Below are 18,537 nucleotides of genomic sequence, written 5' to 3' on the forward strand. Positions count from 1 at the left end.
TTAGTACAGAACTTTCTGTTTATTAATTTCCGTTGAGAACTCTTTTCTTGTCATACACACCACTCCTTGCCACAGAGCCAAATGACAAATAAGTAAATCTTCTTAAGAAAATAAAAAAAGCCAAACAAGAATGGAATGTGAGACTTTAGTAAACAATATGCATTGAGTGTATGGCCGACACCACCAACAACACTTGAAAATAAAAATTGTAACAACCGGCCATATGCTGGTAGTTTGAGCCAAATCCTGTAAAATGTGTAAAAAGAAACGTTCTGTATCGTCCCAAATTCCTCAAATATCAGTTTGGCTATCGATTTATGTCTAAAAACAGAAAGCAAAAAAACCTAAAACCGTCAATCTAGTGGCGACTTGCCTGCAGCTTGACACCATCTTCAGCCTGTGTAGGGGAAGTGCAGGAGGACGCCTTGTCCAGGTGCCAGGGTGACTTTGTCCAGGGGGACTGTGGAATCTACCGCTAGCTCTGGATCTGTGGACACCTTCACTGTTGCAGACTCTGGCAACTTCATTTCATCTGCAGGAATGAAGAAGTGTGTTAAAAGAAAACACACACATATACATACACACATGAAAAAATGTGTACACATACACGATATTGCCAAAAGTCTTCCTAAACCATAGGGTTCAATATGATGTCGGTCCACCTTTTGCAGCTATTACAGCTTCAACTCTTCTGGGAAGGCTGTCCACAAGGTTGCGGAGTGTGACTATAGGAATTTTCCACCATTCTTCCAAAAGCGCATTGGTGAGGTCACACACTGATGTTGGTGGAGAAGGCCTGGCTCTCAGTCTCCGTTCTAATTCATCCCAAAGGTGTTCTATAGGGTTCAGGTAGTAATGGGCCCGGCAACACCGATGCATCGGCGCATGCGTCGAGCTCATAGAGCAAAACCCTGTGTCGGTGCGCGTACCGCTTTTAGAAAGTCACGTGACCGATCACGAGCTGTTTCGGTCACGTGACCGATACGTGACTTGTGTCACACTGACGCCTCCTCTGTGCCCTGTGAGCGGGTCTTTTCTACAGCCGGAGAAATAATAACTAAGAAGAGAAATCGTCTAAAATGTAATACGTTGGAAAAACTTTTTCTTTAAAATAAAAATGTGTAAAAAATTTTTTTTTTTAAATTCCCAGTCCACAAGCATCCTCATTCACAACACATTCTCTTAGATTTCCATGTTATGATACATGTTCACAATATTTATTGACTGTATCTAAAAAAGATAAAAAATATATTTGTATTTAAATTAAGATATGAAATAATCCTAAGTGAAATACAATGACTTGGTTTGTATTATTGTATATACTAGGTCATAAAATCAGTGTCGAGTCGGTCCATAGGTTGCCTGTAGGGATTTTTAATGTCCAGCAGATGTCAGTATTTAGTGACACAGTATCGACACAGTATCAATACAGTTTTGCAATGTGTCGAAACGCTTCATGACGCCTCATCAACCCATCACTAGTGCAGGCCAGTCAAGTTCATCCCCGCCATACTCTGTCATCCATGTCTTTATGGACCTTGCTTTGTGCACAGTCATGTTGGAAAAGGAAGGGGCCCTGAGAGCGGCCCGTTCTTTCACAAATGTTTGTAGAAACAGTCTCCATGCCTAAGTGCTTGATTTTATGCACCTGTGGCCGGGTCAAGTGATTAGGACACCTGATTCTGATCATTTGGATGGGTGGCCAAATACTTTTGGCAATGTAGTGTACGTTAAAACACAGAGACTATTTCATCCCTACAAGCCTGTAGGTTTCCTGAAATTTCTCTGCTCTTAAAATAAAAACAAAATATACATCAAATATATATTATAAATAAATATAAAATCCCCTGAAGATCAAATATATATTATAAATAAATATAAAATCCCCTGAAGAGCAGAGAAACCTGTGAAACAGGCTTGTAGGGATGAAATAAAACACACACACCTTTTTTTCATGACTATTTACATTGTAGATTGTCATTGTGGAGTTATGTACTTAACAAAAAAAGGTGAAATAGCTGAAAACATGTTTTATATTCTACTTTCTTCAAAATAGCCACCCTTTGCTCTGATCACTACTTTGCACACTCTTGGCATTCTCTCGATGAGCTTCAAGAGGTAGTCACCTGAAAGGGTTTTCACTTCACAGGTGTCATAGTTTTGATGCCTTGAGTGACAATCTACAAGGTAAATAGTCATGAAAATAAAGAAAACGCATTGAAATGAGGTGTCCAAATATATACACTACCGTTCAAAAGTTTGGGGTCACATTGAAATGTCCTTATTTTTGAAGGAAAAGCACTGTACTTTTCAATGAAGATAACTTTAAACTAGTCTTAACTTTAAAGAAATACACTCTATACATTGCTAATGTGGTAAATGACTATTCTAGCTGCAAATGTCTGGTTTTTGGTGCAATATTTACATAGGTGTATAGAGGCCCATTTCCAACAACTATCACTCCAGTGTTCTAATGGTACAATGTGTTTGCTCATTGGCTCAGAAGGCTAATTGATGATTAGAAAACCCTTGTGCAATCATGTTCACACATCTGAAAACAGTTTAGCTCGTTACAGAAGCTACAAAACTGACCTTCCTTTGAGCAGATTGAGTTTCTGGAGCATCACATTTGTGGGGTCAATTAAACGCTCAAAATGGCCAGAGAAAGAGAACTTTCATCTGAAACTCGACAGTCTATTCTTGTTCTTAGAAATGAAGGCTATTCCACAAAATTGTTTGGGTGACCCCAAACTTTTGAACGGTAGTGTATATATAAAAATGAGGACTAAAAAAAAAAAGGTGGTAGAACTTGCCTGTTGGCGGCAGCTTGAGTTGGAGCGTCTCTGTGGCAGAGCCCCAGTTGACCGCTGTGATGAATCGGTCACTCTGGTCCCAAGAGCGCAGGAAGGAGAGGGAGGAGGCGGACGACTGGAGAGAGTAGTAGTCGCCGTGAAGGAGGGAGCGCTCTTTACCTCGAAGGTCGCTGAGGGATTTGAACCAATTCCTCACTTCTATGTATTCTTTACGCTGAGCCTTTGCAAGACGGTAAGCAGAACACGTTGAAAAAATTGAATATGTGTTTTTTTATGTTAAAAAGCACTTTTTCTTCACCGCGCTTACCTCCGAAGTGTCGTTGACGTTAGCTCCCTCCTCAGGCTCTTTCTCGATGTCCCAAACCATCTTGGGAGATTTGTCGCCTAGCATCTGGAGGCCGATCTCATCGCCGTAGCTAAAAACGGGCGTGCCGGGCATGGTGAAGAGCAGCAGCTGATGGAGGCGGATCAGAGCCTGAGACGCAGCCCGTTTGGACAGCTGTTCTCCTTCGGCGGCGCCAAGACCCCAAGCGAGGCTTCTCTGCTGACTGTGCAGGGAGTCCAAGGCGTTGATGCGCTGCCCCCCTGCGGACCAGCACAGAATGGTTCACTTTCACACCTGAACTGCACTGGACTGGGTGACGAGTGCCGGCTGTTTACCTTGACTGTTGGTGCTGAGCAGGTCCGACAGCACCAGATCAGCACTGGACCCATTGACCAGCTGGGACAGCTCAGTGGCCGAAACGCCTTTAACCACACCCATCAGCAGCCTGACCAAATCAAACAAATTATTTTTATCTCCCTGAAGTGTCCACAAGGGGGAACAATTCCCAAGAATAATGTTCAGCGAATGTCAAAAAACTGCTCATAATGAATGCAGCCATAAAAAAAAGCCTATTTTGATAGTCTAAATCAGGGGTGTCAAACTCAAATACAGAGTGGGCCAAAATTTAAAACTGAACAAAGCCGCGGGCCAAGGTTGAACAAATGAACCTTTTAATAGGGACCCAAACAAGTTTTGCATTGAATATTCAACAAGCAAGGATTATATAACTTTATAGTGACATGCAAAATCGAGTTTCAAATAATAATAATAATTAAAAAATATCAATGGCATATCAAATACAATTTAAATAAAAATTCAATGCCTCTTTTCTATTTGCAGCCTTTGAAAATAAAATAACAATGAATAAACCAACCATTCAGGACTTTAAACTGCTCAGTTTGCAACACACTGATGTAATCTGATGTGCCCAAGCCAGATACCTGCCATCTTTTCTTGGATGCTAGTTCATTAATGTCGGGGCTCAGGCTTTGAGCTGAGGCAACCTTCATTGTCGAACGAAGGTGTTCATCAGTCATTATATCTCGTAGTCTACCCGGACCACAGTCTTGGGGGCGTCGTCACGTCCGCTTTTCATCCAGTCTAACAACGTGCCGGCCCAGTCACAAGATATGTGCGGCTTCTGTACGCACACACACGTGAATGCAAAGCACACTTGATCAACAGCGATACACGTTACACTGAGGCTGGCCGTATAAACAACTTTAACACTGTTAGAAATATACGCCACACTGTGAATCCACACCAAACAAGAATGACAAACACATTTCGGAAGAACATCCACACTGTAACACAACAGAACAAATACCCGGAATCCTTTGCAGCACTAACTCTTCCGGGACGCTACCACCAAACGCCCCCCCGCCCCCATACACACACACACCTTATAGCGTCCCGGAAGAGTTAGTGCTGCAAAGGATTCCGGGTATTTGTTCTGTTGTGTTTTTGTTGTGTTACGGTGTGGATGTTCTTCCGAAATGTGTTTGTCATTCTTGTTTGGTGTGGATTCACAGTGTGGCGTATATTTCTAACAGTGTTAAAGTTGTTTATACGGCCACCCTCAGTGTAACCTGTATCGCTGTTGATCAAGTATGCGTTGCATTCACTTGTGTGTGTGCAGAAGCCGCACATATTATGTGACTGGGCCAGCACTCGAACTGGATGAATAGCGGACGTGACGATTTGGGAGTCTCCCGGGAGGGTTGGCAAGTATGAGAATTAGCGGTGAATGTGGTGTTACCGCGGCACCGCCGCTGTATATAATCGGCGGGCCAGCTCTAGGGTTAATTTGATATCGCCTCAAGGGCCAAGTGAAATTACACGGCGGGCCAAATTTGGCCCAATTGTCTAAATCCTGTAATACATCGCTTACATTGCATAATCAGTAAGAAATACTATATTATACAGTAGGGATGTAACAATATCAAAATCTCACCCTACAGTAACACGGCACGATATTATTGCAGTGATGTCAACAGAAAACATGAGTTGGAAAAAATGGCATATTGTGGAAACTTAAGTGCTAATCACGCTAAATGAAAATTAAAAAAACATGCTCAAATACAACCCTATTTATTACTACCAAGACGTATTTTCAAAGTGCAAAGAACAGCGAAGGAACAGTGTGTCAAGTAACAAAGTACATAACTTTCAGGTGAGTGTCTTTAAACGGACATTGCAAACATGCTTTCATGAGGAAACCTTGATTCAAATGCCTCATGCTTTGATGTGTGGCATGCCTTACATCTTGGTTTTCCGTCAATCTTTTCCGGGTGATGATTAATGAAGTGACTTCTTGTGCTGCTTGTATTTCCCGATTTGTAGACGATCGCGGTCTGGAGAACATACTGTATGTTGCATGTCTTATACCTTTTCTCCTCTTTATTTTTCTTGACTTCGAAGCCAAAATGCATCCAAACGTCCTATTTTAACTTTTCGCTCTGCTATTATTGAGCAGCGGTGCACAGGGGATTCTGGGAAATGTGGTTTGCTTCTCAGACTGGCTCCCTCAATAGGGCCAGAAATTAAACTACATTGGTGGGTAGTTCTGCACGATTAATTGACATGCCGTCTTCAGTATTTGAGTGACAGCCAGAATTGTTGAGCCTCGCGTTTGTTCATCTCTCGCTTCAGAGAGAAAGACATCTCACTCTGTGAATCGCTTTTATTTAACAGTAGAATTACCTGAACGCAGTGAGCCCTCTTTTCAGTCTTTGTTTGGGTGGGCAGAGAGCGAAACACACACACACCGCATCCCTATTCGACACCGGTCAGTAAGAAGTGCCGCTAAGTAATAAAATCAGGATTTTGATTACAAAACCAAATGTCTTGTTATAGGAATATTTCAGCTTCAAATTGGATGGGCAAGATAAACCCAACACGGGCGAGCGAGCGAGAATGCCGTGATCATGTGACGGCAATAAACAAAAAGGTCGACAGTTTTTACAACTGGGAAGAAAAAAAAAGCACTTTAAGATGTTCAATGTTTAAGTTGCTTACAAAAATAAGAGTCCATTTTATTTATTTTGTATAACAAAGTTATTTACCTTCCAAAAACCATACAATGGTAAACAATTCCACAGCAATGAGAAATAAGTTCCTATCATTTTAAAAGGTTACTTGCATTGTTGTTATATTATGATTGTATTACATTATTAAAATAGCATAGATTTGATCGATTATTTCTTCAGTTTAAGAGCATGATGTCGACAAAAGCTCAGAGTCTGTCTGCATTAAGCCAAATATTATTGGATTGTGTTTTAATGTGTGGCACCTTGAGACAAGAATATGTTGACAGCCCGTCTAAAAGTAGCCATGTCTTTCTTCACTTATTTTCACATTTTTATGTATAAAAATCGCTAAATTCATCGCAATTGCAATTTAAAGAAAAAAAAATTGCAATTAGGTTGTTTTCTCAAAACCGCATTTACGGTCACAACATTATTGTGAGTTTTGAAACTGCGGTATGTACAATAACGTTACATCCTTGGTATTGTTGCGTCTGACCAGTCCTCCTCTCGGGGAATAAAAGTCCCTGGTCAAGCCCAAGTTCTTTCAGATGACATATATGTTGAGTAAGAAGGACCATCAAGACAGAATAGGAATATTATCAAGTTTTACTAAAGCTTTAGGAGACCAGTCCTACAGTCCGTTAATAGCGGCATCTAGAAGCGGTCTGAAAGCCAAACGGAAAGAGACAACTTATTGAATACGAAAACAGCCCCAACCCTGCCCAGGAAGGAATACAGCCTCATTGTTCTAATGCTGATAAGGTCAAAAGGGAGTATGCTATACTCTCACATTCCAACCCTTCAAGGAAAAGCACACAGTTTACAAGCAAAAAGAGTACACATGAGAAAATATTAGCTTCTTTAAACATGACTATGAATAAAGAAAGAACTACTGCATCTGGCTCTGATAAATCTTGGCTGACATTGCTTAACACGATAAGTAATGAATAATTCCGCTGATAATCACAGTGTAAAAAATAGCGTTCAAAATATAAAACATTTTCATGCATTTTAATCCATTCATCCGTTTTCTACCGCACCTGCTCAAGAAGTTGCATTAATGGTAAGAAGTATCTTATTTATTATTGGTTAGCTTCAGAAAAACAATGTTATTAAAAAGAATAAGAGACATATTATAAATGTTGGTCTTACTTAAAAATGCACGCATTTAGTTGTATTCAGTGTTAAAAAAATATTATATGGCTCTCAAGGAAATACATTTTAAAAATATTTGGCTTTCATGGCTCTCTCAGCCAAAAAGCTTCCCGACCCCTGATCTACGTCTATCAAAACATCTTCCTGCTGGAAAATGTAGAGTGAATTGACTTGTGAGCACCCTCTGGTGGATTCATAAATGCAGCACTCTCATTTCCCCTGCAGGTAGAACCATCAAACCACTTTGTAATTTATATTAACATTAAAAAAACAACTATTTACAATTTTAAAGCACAGAAAAATACATCTAGGAGTGAATGCCAAAAAGCGGGGGAAACAAACCCTCGGTTGTTGGATTGCTTTTCGTCTCCACGCCTAAAATTTGAAAAACTTTCCCACGTACATTATCTTTCCTTTGCTTACTTTTTTTTAGCATCCTCTGTGTCATTGCCTTGAAGTCTGGACCAGTCCAAAGCGTTGGGGGCTGAGGCGAGGTCGCCAATCTTGATGCCGTCGAAGCCCTTGTCGAGCCAGTGTTTTGCCGCAACCTGAAAGGCAACGTCAGCATTTTTTTTTAGCCGAAAGGACGCTGAAAGAAGGTCAGAGTGAATAAATACGTGACCATTCCTACCTCAACCTCATTTACAATATCGTTAAGGACATCATTGCTGAACCAGGGAGATGCTCCCAAATAGTTTGGAGTCAGGTCAAGCACCACAGAAATACCTGAAGAAAAATGAGGAATAATGGTCTTGACTAGAGAAGTCCGATAATAACAGACTGTCGATATTATCGGCCGATAAATGCTTTAAAATGTGATATCGGAAATTATCGGTATCGGTTTCAAAAAGTAAAATTTTATGACTTTTTAAAACGCAGCTGTACAGAGTGGTACACGGACGTAGGGAGAAGTACAGAGCGCCAATAAACCTTAAAAGGCACTGCCCTTGCGTGCCGGCCCACTCACATAATATCTACGGCTTTTCACACACACAAGTGAATGCAAAGCATATTTGGTCAACAGCCATACAGGTCACACTGAGGGTGGCCGTATAAACAACTTTAACACTGTTACAAATATGCGCCACACTGTGAACCCACACCAAACAAGAATGACAAACGCATTTCGGGAGAACATCCGCACCGTAACACAACATAAACACCACAGAACAAACACCCAGAACCCCTTGCAGCACTAACTCTTCCGGGACGCTACACCCCCCACTGCACCCCCCCCCCCCACACACACACACACACCTCAACCTCCTCATGAGCATGTCCCAAATTCCAAGCTGCTGTTTTGAGGCATGTTAAAAAAAATAATGCACTTTGTGACTTCAATAATAAATATGGCAGTGCCATGTTGGCATTTTTTTCCATAACTTGAGTTGATTTATTTGGGAAAACCTTGTTACATTGCTTAATGCATCCAGCGGGGCATCACAACAAAATTAGGCATAATAATGTGTTAATTCCACGACTGTATATATCGGTATCGGTTGATATCAGAATCGGTAATTAACAGTTGGACTGTATCGGAATATCGGCAAAAAAGCCATTATCGGACATCTTTAGTCTTGACTACGAGTTTTAATGATCAATAAGTGATTGTATGAGCACTCACCCTTCTTGTGGGCTTTCTCCAAGATCTCACACAGGTTCTCCTCGCTTCCCTGACTAGGGTCGATAGTTTTCAAGTCCAAAGTGTTTGAATTGTCCATCTGCACGGTGTGAAGTGGGCCGAGCACCAGACCTTTCACCTTCAGCTGGTTGAGGTTGTCCAATTTTTTCGGCACATCTGTACACACACACACACACAAACAAGCAAAACAGTTAAAAAGGAAGACACTGCTGCTTTGTTTGTGTGCTGACACAAAGCAGGAAGATGTGAACAATCCCTCCAGACCCTCTGGAGGCCCTGAGCACAAGAAGGTCTTTTATGCGAGAACGAGTCACGTGTATTGGATTTTTGCCAAATGGCCGTCGGAAACCTAAACCTCCCCTCTGGCAGAAGAATGCATCCTCCCATCTCTTTAAAAAACTTCAATGTGGAACCATAGATAAAGCGAAGGATATAAAATTGCAGAAGTTGTCTAACATTCAGCTGATACGATACGCTAAAGAAGTGACTCAGTGTCCTTTAGACGCTCTACTATGTCAGCAGTTTAGTATCAAGACCGCTGAACCCTGAGCTTTGTCACAAGACTCAACAATGAGGCCATTGCAACACATACCAAAGTCTGGTCTGGTGCGGTGGTACGGTTGAAAGAAGGAACTAAACAGTGCCACGTTAGTACCTGCCAGTCCATCTGAGAAAGCCTCAGGGTCAGATATCTGGTACAGAGGTCCCTCGTTCCACCAGTGCATCTCCGGAATGGGTTTGCAGCGGGGAGCCTGTACGATGATGACGATGGCTCCAGCCAGCATGCCCACCCAGCCCAGCCAGAAGAGGATGAGCAGCACCCAGCGGGTCCTCACCCATCTAAAAAGAGAAAGGCCTGGGAGTTTGATTGACCGACCCGATGAGAATTAAAAACACTGATGATGAATTCTTACCCTGGAGTGCCGGCAACCTTCATGAGTTCTTCCTTGGAAAGGCCGGTGAATGCGACCTCCTCCTCGGAGACCTTCACCTTGACGCTGCCGTTCTTCTCGCCTCCCACAGTCTGGCCCTCGCCGGTCATGGGCTGCTTCTCGGGGTCCAGCTCGTTGAGCTCCACGTCTTTCATGTCTACTTCCGAGTCCTTAGTCATCTTCAACCTGCAGTCAAGGAGGACAATTATACAGGGCGTGATTGCATCATTCCATTCAAGGCAAAAAAGTGGAGTAAAGGTGGCTTAAAAAAAATGCTAAAATATACCATTTTAATCGGACATTTTTAAAAAGTATTTTCTATCGAGACTAATACACGTTTTTAACTTTATTGAAAGAAAACGTGCGTCACCCGTGTGACGTAATGGGCCCTGAACGTTACACGAGTCAGCTAGCTAGCTTACTCACTAGCTAGCATGGACTAACCGGCTAAACTCGTCTAACGTACCTTTTTTTTTTTTAATAAGAAACATTTTACAACTTTTTTTTTTTTTTTAAGTCACCTCCGTGGCAAGACTGATTGTTTCCAGATGGCACTTTAGTTAGTTTTTGTTCGTGTCGTAAAAAATGTTGTTTCGAATATTAAATATAAAAAAATCATACAATCATAAATATACCGATTAAACGGTTATTTTGGATATAATACGAGTTGTTTTATTGTTTCCGCGGTTATTAATTTAAAAAAAAGAAGAAAAAAAGATGAAACCGCTTCCGTCATCAAGACAACAAAGCTGACGCGCACGTTGATTCACATTTACGGAAAAGTAGTGGATAAAGGAAAACATGGCGGTTTACCTGTGAGGTGTAAATTATAAGTCCGTCCTGTTTGGAAGTTATTTGCCGATTCTTTAGAAGGTACTTTCTTCTAATCCGCTCACCAAGGAGTTTTGTGTCTTTATGGCGCTGCTCTGCTGGCCACGCCTCCCACAGTAGAAAAGGGGAGAGGGAGGGAGGGAGAGGGTTCAATCCAAATATCGCTTATAACGATACCAAGAGTCGTATGATAGGATAGGCCAGGGATCGGCAACCCAAAATCAATCAATCAATCAATGTTTATTTATATAGCCCTAAATCACAAGTGTCTCAAAGGGCTGTACAAGCCACAACGACATCCTCGGTACAGAGCCCACATACGGGCAAGGAAAACTCACCCCAGTGGGACGTCAATGTGAATGACTATGAGAAACCTTGGAGAGGACCGCATGTTGAAAGAGCCATATTGGACCAAAAATACAAAAAAAAAATCTGTCTAGAGCTGCAAAAATTAAAAGTCTTATACAAGTGTTATAATGAAGGCAACAGATGATGTAAGTGTCTACATTAGCCTACTATCAAAATGACTTTAAAAGTCTTATATAAGTGTTATAATGAAGGCAACAGATGATGTAAGTGTCTATATTAGCCTACTATCAAAATGACTTTAAAAGTCTTATACAAGTGTTATAATGAAGGCAACAGATGATGTAAGTGTCTATATTAGCCTACTATCAAAATTACTTTAAAAGTCTTATGTAAGTGTTATAATGAAGGCAACACATGATGTAATTGTCTATATTAGCTATATTAGCCTACTATCAAAGGCTGACGCAAATCTTCGTTGACAGAAATGTTGTATTTAAATTTTTATTCTACACATTTTTGCAACATTGGAAATCATTAGTAAAATGGAGCCTTCTCACAGGATTAGATAACTTCTGGAAATGACTGGCTCAAAGTGGCCAAAGGTATAGATGTGTGTGTCCAAGTTAAAGGAAACGGCAGGCTGTCTTCTTCTAATGGATTCATTACAATCTTTGCGAGCTGGGTAACGTTTGCTGTGGTCTGGAACAACATGGGAAATGCAGCCAAAATTACATACAGATAATGTGTCACGAGACAAATTAAATACACAGAGGACACAAGTGAAGGAAATTAAATGAGCTCAAATATACCTACAAATGAGGCATCATGATGCAATATGTACATACAGCTAGCCTATTTAGCATGTTAGCATCGATTAGCTTGCAGTCATGCACTGACCAAATATGCCTGATAAGCGCTCCGGCAAATCAATAAAATCAACAAAACTCACCTTTGTGCATTCACGCACAGCATAAAAAGTTTTGTGGACAAAATGAGACAAAGAAAAGGAGTGGCTTAAAAAAATATTTCTGTGGCAGCATCGGAGAAAGTTGTACGTGTAAACAAACTAATGTGAGTTCAAGGACTGCTGAAATTAGTAGGACTCACCAAATACTCTCATCAGTGAAACATGTATAACATAAAAAGTGGGATTTCTAACACCTGGGAAGGTTTGTGTCATGTTTGTTCTCCTACAGAAACTATATTAAAACAAAAAATAAATGTTTTTTTTCATCTTTTTCCATTTTCACACATCTCTGAAAGAGGTCCAGGGAGCCACTCGGGCGGCGTTAAAGAGCCGCGGGATGCTGACTCCCAGTATAGGCCATAGTAGACTTATTTATCCGCCGATGAGGATATTATGTGGTTAAAAAAATGAATGACAGTCAGTATCATTATTGTTCGATTCTCTTCTGTTATTTTTTTACAAATACTTTTCACTTTTTGTTGTTCATGTTGTGACATTGTTAAAACGGTTATACTTTTAAAATGTTGAATAAGAATGACAGCCAATGCTTCTGTTTTGGTATTTTGCACTATAATATTAACATATTTTTGTTATTGTATTGCTCACAAATAGCTTTTGTTGATTTATTTTTTTTTGCCGACAAATCTTATCCTGTGTTTTATTCTGATTATGACCAACATACTAAAGCAGGGGTCCCCAAACTAACCGAAACCGGCCCGCCAGCGTACAAAATCTGGGCCGCGGGAAGTCCCAAGTTTAAAAATAAATAAATAAATAATATATATAATTTTTTTTATTATTCTTTTTAAATCTGTCCTTTCTAATACATTTTCTTACCACTTGTTACTCTCAGTGTCTCCTAGCCGCTCAAGCAAATCATAATATCTAAAAATGCATTTTCCCATCGATAACGTGACATCATCGCGCTCGGAATATATATATATTTATATATATATATATATATACACACAGTCATGGTCAAAAGTTTACATACATTTGTAAAGAACATAATGTCATGGCTGTCTTGAGTTTGCAATAATTTCTACAACTCTTATTTTTTCATGATAGAGTGATTGGAGCACATACTTGTTGGTCACAAAAAACATTCATGAAGTTTGGTTCTTTTATGAAGTTATTATGGGTCTACTGAAAATGTGACCAAATCTGCTGGGTCAAAAGTATACATACAGCAATGTTAATATTTGGTTACATGTCCCTTGGCAAGTTTCACTTCAATAAGGCGCTTTTGGTAGCCATCCACAAGCTTCTGGTTGAATTTTTGACCACTCCTCTTGACAAAATTGGTGCAGTTCAGCTAAATTTGTTGGTTTTCTGACATGGACTTGTTTCTTCAGCATTGTCCACATGTTTCAGTCAGGACTTTGGGAAGACCATTCTAAAACCTTAATGCTAGTCTGATTTAGCCATTCCTTTACCACTTTTGACGTGTGTTAGCCATTCCTTTACCACTTTTGACGTGTGTTTGGGGTCATTGTCCTGTTGGAACACCCAACTGCGCCCAAGACCCAACCTATGGGCTGATGATTTTAGGTTGTCCTGAAGAATTTGGAGGTAATCCTCCTTTTTCATTGTCCCATTTATTCTCTGTAAAGCACCAGTTCAATTGGCAGCAAAACAGGCCCAGAGCATAATACTACCACCACCATGCTTGACGGTAGGATTGGTGTTCCTGGGATTAAAGGCCTCACTTTTTCTCCTCCAAACATATTGCTGGGTATTGTGGCCAAACAGTCCAATTTTAGTTTCATCTGACCGCAGAACTTTCCTCCAGAAGGTCTTATCTTTGTCCATGTGATGTCAGATGAAACAAAAATTGAGCTGTTTGGATACAATACCCAGCAGATTTGGTCACATTTTCAGTAGACCCATAATAAATTCATAAAAGAACCAAACTTCATGAATGTTTTTTGTGACCAGCAAGTATGTGCTCCAATCACTCTATCACAAAAAAATAAGAGTTGTTATTGGAAACTCAAGACAGCCATGACATTATGTTCTTTACAAGTGTATGTAAACTTTTGACCACCACTGTATATGTATATATATATATACACTACCGTTCAAAAGTTTGGGGTCACCCAAACAATTTTGTAGAATAGCCTTCATTTCTAAGAACAAGAATAGACTGTCGAGTTTCAGATGAAAGTTCTCTTTTTCTGGCCATTTTGAGCGTTTAATTGACCCCACAAATGTGATGCTCCAGAAACTCAATCTGCTCAAAGGAAGGTCAGTTTTGTAGCTTCTGTAACGAGCTAAACTGTTTTCAGATGTGTGAACATGATTGCACAAGGGTTTTCTAATCATCAATTAGCCTTCTGAGCCAATGAGCAAACACATTGTACCATTAGAACACTGGAGTGATAGTTTCTGGAAATGGGCCTCTATACACCTATGTAGATATTGCACCAAAAACCAGACATTTGCAGCTAGAATAGTCATTTACCACATTAGCAATGTATAGAGTGTATTTTTTAAAAGTTAAGACTAGTTTAAAGTTATCTTCATTGAAAAGTACAGTGCTTTTCCTTCAAAAATAAGGACATTTCAATGTGACCCCAAACTTTTGAACGGTAGTGTATATATATATATATATGTATATATATATATACAGTCCGGCCAATTTTTTTTAACCCAATGCGGCCCCCGCGTCAAAAAGTTTGGAGACCCTTGTACTAAAAGAACAATCACAAAATCATGAAAGGACCTTGAAAATGTTGAAGTCAAAAGTATCAGTGTCAGCATCGGCGATACATACAACCCCAGTACAGTATGTCCTTGATGTCGGATCGAGGACAAAATATGCAAAATAGCCCGAGGCGACTCTTAGAATTAGACAAACTTTATTAATCCTACGTATAGACGAAACCCCAAAGTAGTTTGTGTAAAACTGTGAGTGTGAAAGTGTTGATTAACAGCTGAAACTCATTGTTTTACCTTTCACCCAGACTGTACAAGACAAAACTAGAAAACAGGGTCTGTAAAATGTGTCTTGTTACGAGGGACCGAGTACATGAGGATGCTCAAAAAATCCACAAAGTGAATCTGCCATTTTTGGTTAGCGGTGCCATTGTTTCCCTTTTACACAGGCCATACTTCAACTGACTCTTCCCAGGAAGTTCGTTCAATCCCCACCTAAATATTATTATAGAGGTTTTTTTTTAAATAGGGACAGATACAAAAACATAGACATCTGAAACAGTTATCCGATGCATGCATCACAGTGTTTGTAGCCAAAGCTAATTTACAACACTTGTCCCCAACAACAACAACAACACAGATCCAACATCATTAAAATAGGAAAATAAAAAATAGAATGAGTTGATAATAATGATAATAGTAATAATACACAGTGCAAACTAGATAAAAGCCAAAAATAATAATAATAACACAGACAAAGTGCAGACTAGATAAAAGCCAATAATAATAATAATAACACAGACAAAGTGCAGACTAGATAAAAACCAATGAGTAAAAATGAGTAAAAACTAAACATGGGAACACGATTGTTGCTCAACTAGCCATCATTTTGTTTGTTTTTTGAAAGTGACAAGTGCAGGTTTACTTTTCAAAGTGTCCGGTAAAGAGTTCCATAGTTGTGGTCCTTTTATTGAAAAGGCAGTCTGGGCAAAAGATGTTCTACGGAATGGAACACAACAGTTGCCTTTTGACACTGCTCGGGTGGTAGATCTGGTACCACTTTGCAGTCTTGTAATTGCCTTGCAGAGCAATTGGGGAGCAGAGTTATGCAAGCATTAAAAACCAGTTTGACTGTGTGTAACAAAATAAAATTGGTAAAACTTAAAATATTGAATTTGGTTAAAATTTGGCAATGATGATATCGTATACTCTTCTTGTCTAGAACTTTCAAGGTGCGGTTATAAAGACACTCAATGGTCTTGATTGATGACTGGTGTGCCTGGCACCATGTGGTTAAGCCATATGATATGTGTGACAGAATCATTGCATTCATAAAAGTAAAAGCACAGCTAAGACTTAAGCAGTGTCTTATAATCTTAAAACAGCCTAGGTTTGCCTTCATGGTTTTACACATTTTCTTAATGTGACTTTTAAAATTCAGCTGATAGTCTATGATTATGCCCAAATATTTGACTTCAGGTACTTGTTCATTGAGCTCCTCATTAATTTTTATATTCAGGTTTGTTTGAGGTAGCTTTTTTATGGAGAAGCAGACAGAGTTAGTCTTTTTAGTGTTTAGGGTTAAACAGGATGACTCCAGCCAAGATGCTATTTTGTCTAATTGAGCATTTAACTTCTCAGCAACTAGAGTACAGGTCTTACCTGATGTATATACCACTGTGTCATCCGCATACATCTGTAAATTTATATCTGTGCATACATCTGGTAGGTCATTGATGTATAGACTGAATAGTATAGGTCCCAAGACACTACCCTGAGGTATCCCTGTTTCTATTTTGCGGAAGGAAGATCTCACATTATTAATGGTGACACATTGTTCACGGCCCTTTAGATATGTCTCAAACCAGGACAATGACTGTTTGGATAAATTGAATTTAGTTAGTTTTGAAATTAAAATGTCATGATTGACTGTATCAAATGCTTTTTTTAAGTCTAGAAATACTGCACCGACCAGCTTTCCTTTGTCAAGAGAATGTTTGATCCTTTCAGTTAAAAAACAAGTGGCAGATTCTGTAGAATGGTTACGTCTGAATCCGAATTGTAGGGGAGTCAAATAGTGATTTGTCTCAAGGTGGTGCATTAGTTGTTCCGAAACAATCTTCTCCAGGACTTTAGATAAAACTGGAAGAAGGCTGATAGGTCTATAGTTAGATGTCATTCCAGCATCACCAGATTTTAAAAGTGGTATTACCTGTGCAGTTTTCCATCCATCTGGGAATTGCCCAGTTTTAATGGAAATATTAATAAGATGGGTAAGAGGCTGTATAAGGATGCCGCTATATTTTTTAAGAAAAGCTGTGTCTAGGTTATAAATATCCTTTGAGTAGGTGGTGTTTAGGTCATGTATGACATTTAGGACAGTTGTCTGACTAACCTCCTTGAGCTGAAATGAGCTGTCTTGTTCATTAGGTATGTCTGTTGTTTGATCATCATTAGTCCTACAAGAGAAACCAGAGGAAAGGTTTTTGACAGATTCTATAAAGAATTTATTGAACTCATTTGAGACTTGTGTACAAGATGTAAATAGAACCTTCTATACTAGACACATAGGCAACGATACATTGTGGAAATGATGAGTTTTGATGCTTAGGTGTGCATTGAGCTTTATCAAAAGTTTCATTGATGAACTATTTAAATGATTAATTGTGATGAGATTTCCACCGCTGCTTGTGACTCATTACCATTAACAGAGTGGGGGTTGCATTGTATTCTCTCTGATGACATTACGCACACAGTCAGGCAGCAAACCCTTAGATAAAACAGGGGTCGGCCACCTACAAGGTTTAAAGAGGAATTGGACCAAAAATAAAAAAATAAAAATCTGTCTGGAACTGCAAACAATTAAAAGCCTTATATAAGTGTTATAATGAAGGCAACACATGATGTAAGTGTCTATATTAGCTATATTAGCCTACTATCAGAGACTGACGCAAATCTTCGTTGACAGAAATGTTGTATTTTGATTTTCATTCTATACATTTTTGCAACATTGGAAATCATTAGTAAAATGGAGCCTTCTCACAGGGTGAGATAAATCCTGGAAATGACTGGTTTAGAATAGTCAAAGGTATAGATGTGCATGTCCAAGTTAAAGGAAACGACAGGCTGTCTTCTTTTAATGGATTTATTGCAATCTTTGCAAGCTGGGTAATTAAGTTAAAGTACCACTGATAGTCACACACACACTAGGTGTGGCGAAATTATTCTCTGCATTTGACCCATCACCCTTGATCACCCCCTGGGAGGTGAGGGGAGCAGTGAGCAGCAGCGGTGGCCGCGCCCAGGAATAATTTTTGGTGATTTAACCCCCAATTCCAACCCTTGATGCTGAGTGCCAAGCAGGGAGGTAATGGTTCCCATTTTTATAGTCTTTGGTATGACTCGGCCTGGGTTTGAACTCACAACCTACCGATCTCAGGGCGGACACTCTAGTTTGCTGTGGTCTGGAACAACATGGCACGCAAAGAACTATGAGAAATGCAGCCAATATTACATACAGATAATGTGTCATGAGACATGCAAATATAAATTAAATACACAGAGGACATAAGTAAAGGAAATTAAATTAGCTCAAATATACCCATAAGGCATAATGATGCAATATGTACATACAGCTAGCCTAAATAGCATGTTAGCATAGATTAGCTTGCAGTCATGGATTGAACAAATATGCCTGATTAGCACTCGAGCACATCAATAAAATCAACAAAGCTCACCTTTGTGCATTCACGCACAGCATAAAATGTTTGGTGGACAAAATTAGACAAAGAAGGAGTGGCATAAAACACGTCTTTCTGTGGCCGCATCGGAAAAAGTTGTACATGTACACAAACTATGGTGAGTTCAAGAACCGCC

General features: G+C 39.7%; 1 protein-coding gene across 1 annotated transcript; it reads right to left on the reverse strand.

The window, feature by feature from the left end:
- On the reverse strand, positions 1-10,870 carry slc3a2a (solute carrier family 3 member 2a). Its single transcript, XM_062066071.1, has 10 exons — positions 10,710-10,870; positions 9,879-10,082; positions 9,620-9,804; positions 8,947-9,120; positions 7,954-8,048; positions 7,746-7,870; positions 3,474-3,583; positions 3,121-3,398; positions 2,814-3,033; positions 1-532 (listed from the first exon to the last, which is right to left on the reverse strand). The coding sequence occupies exons 2-10, from the start codon at positions 10,073-10,075 to the stop codon at positions 393-395; spliced, it is 1,524 nt and encodes a 507-aa protein (XP_061922055.1). The 5' UTR covers positions 10,076-10,082; positions 10,710-10,870; the 3' UTR covers positions 1-392.
- Between the last annotated feature and the right edge of the window lie 7,667 nt (positions 10,871-18,537).

Source organism: Entelurus aequoreus, linkage group LG12, assembly GCF_033978785.1.
Source record: "Entelurus aequoreus isolate RoL-2023_Sb linkage group LG12, RoL_Eaeq_v1.1, whole genome shotgun sequence".
Classification (NCBI taxonomy): domain Eukaryota; kingdom Metazoa; phylum Chordata; class Actinopteri; order Syngnathiformes; family Syngnathidae; genus Entelurus; species Entelurus aequoreus.

Bases quoted from the DNA above. Each gene is read 5' to 3' on its own strand.
- slc3a2a (XM_062066071.1), bottom strand. From the start codon at position 10,075: ATGACTAAGGACTCGGAAGTAGACATGAAAGACGTGGAGCTCAACGAG. The intron at 9,121-9,619 runs GTACTAACGTGG...GTGTGTGTACAG, and splicing joins TTTCTCAGATGGACTGGCAG to ATGTGCCGAAAAAATTGGAC. The intron at 7,871-7,953 runs GTAGGAATGGTC...GTTGCCTTTCAG, and splicing joins ATATTGTAAATGAGGTTGAG to GTTGCGGCAAAACACTGGCT.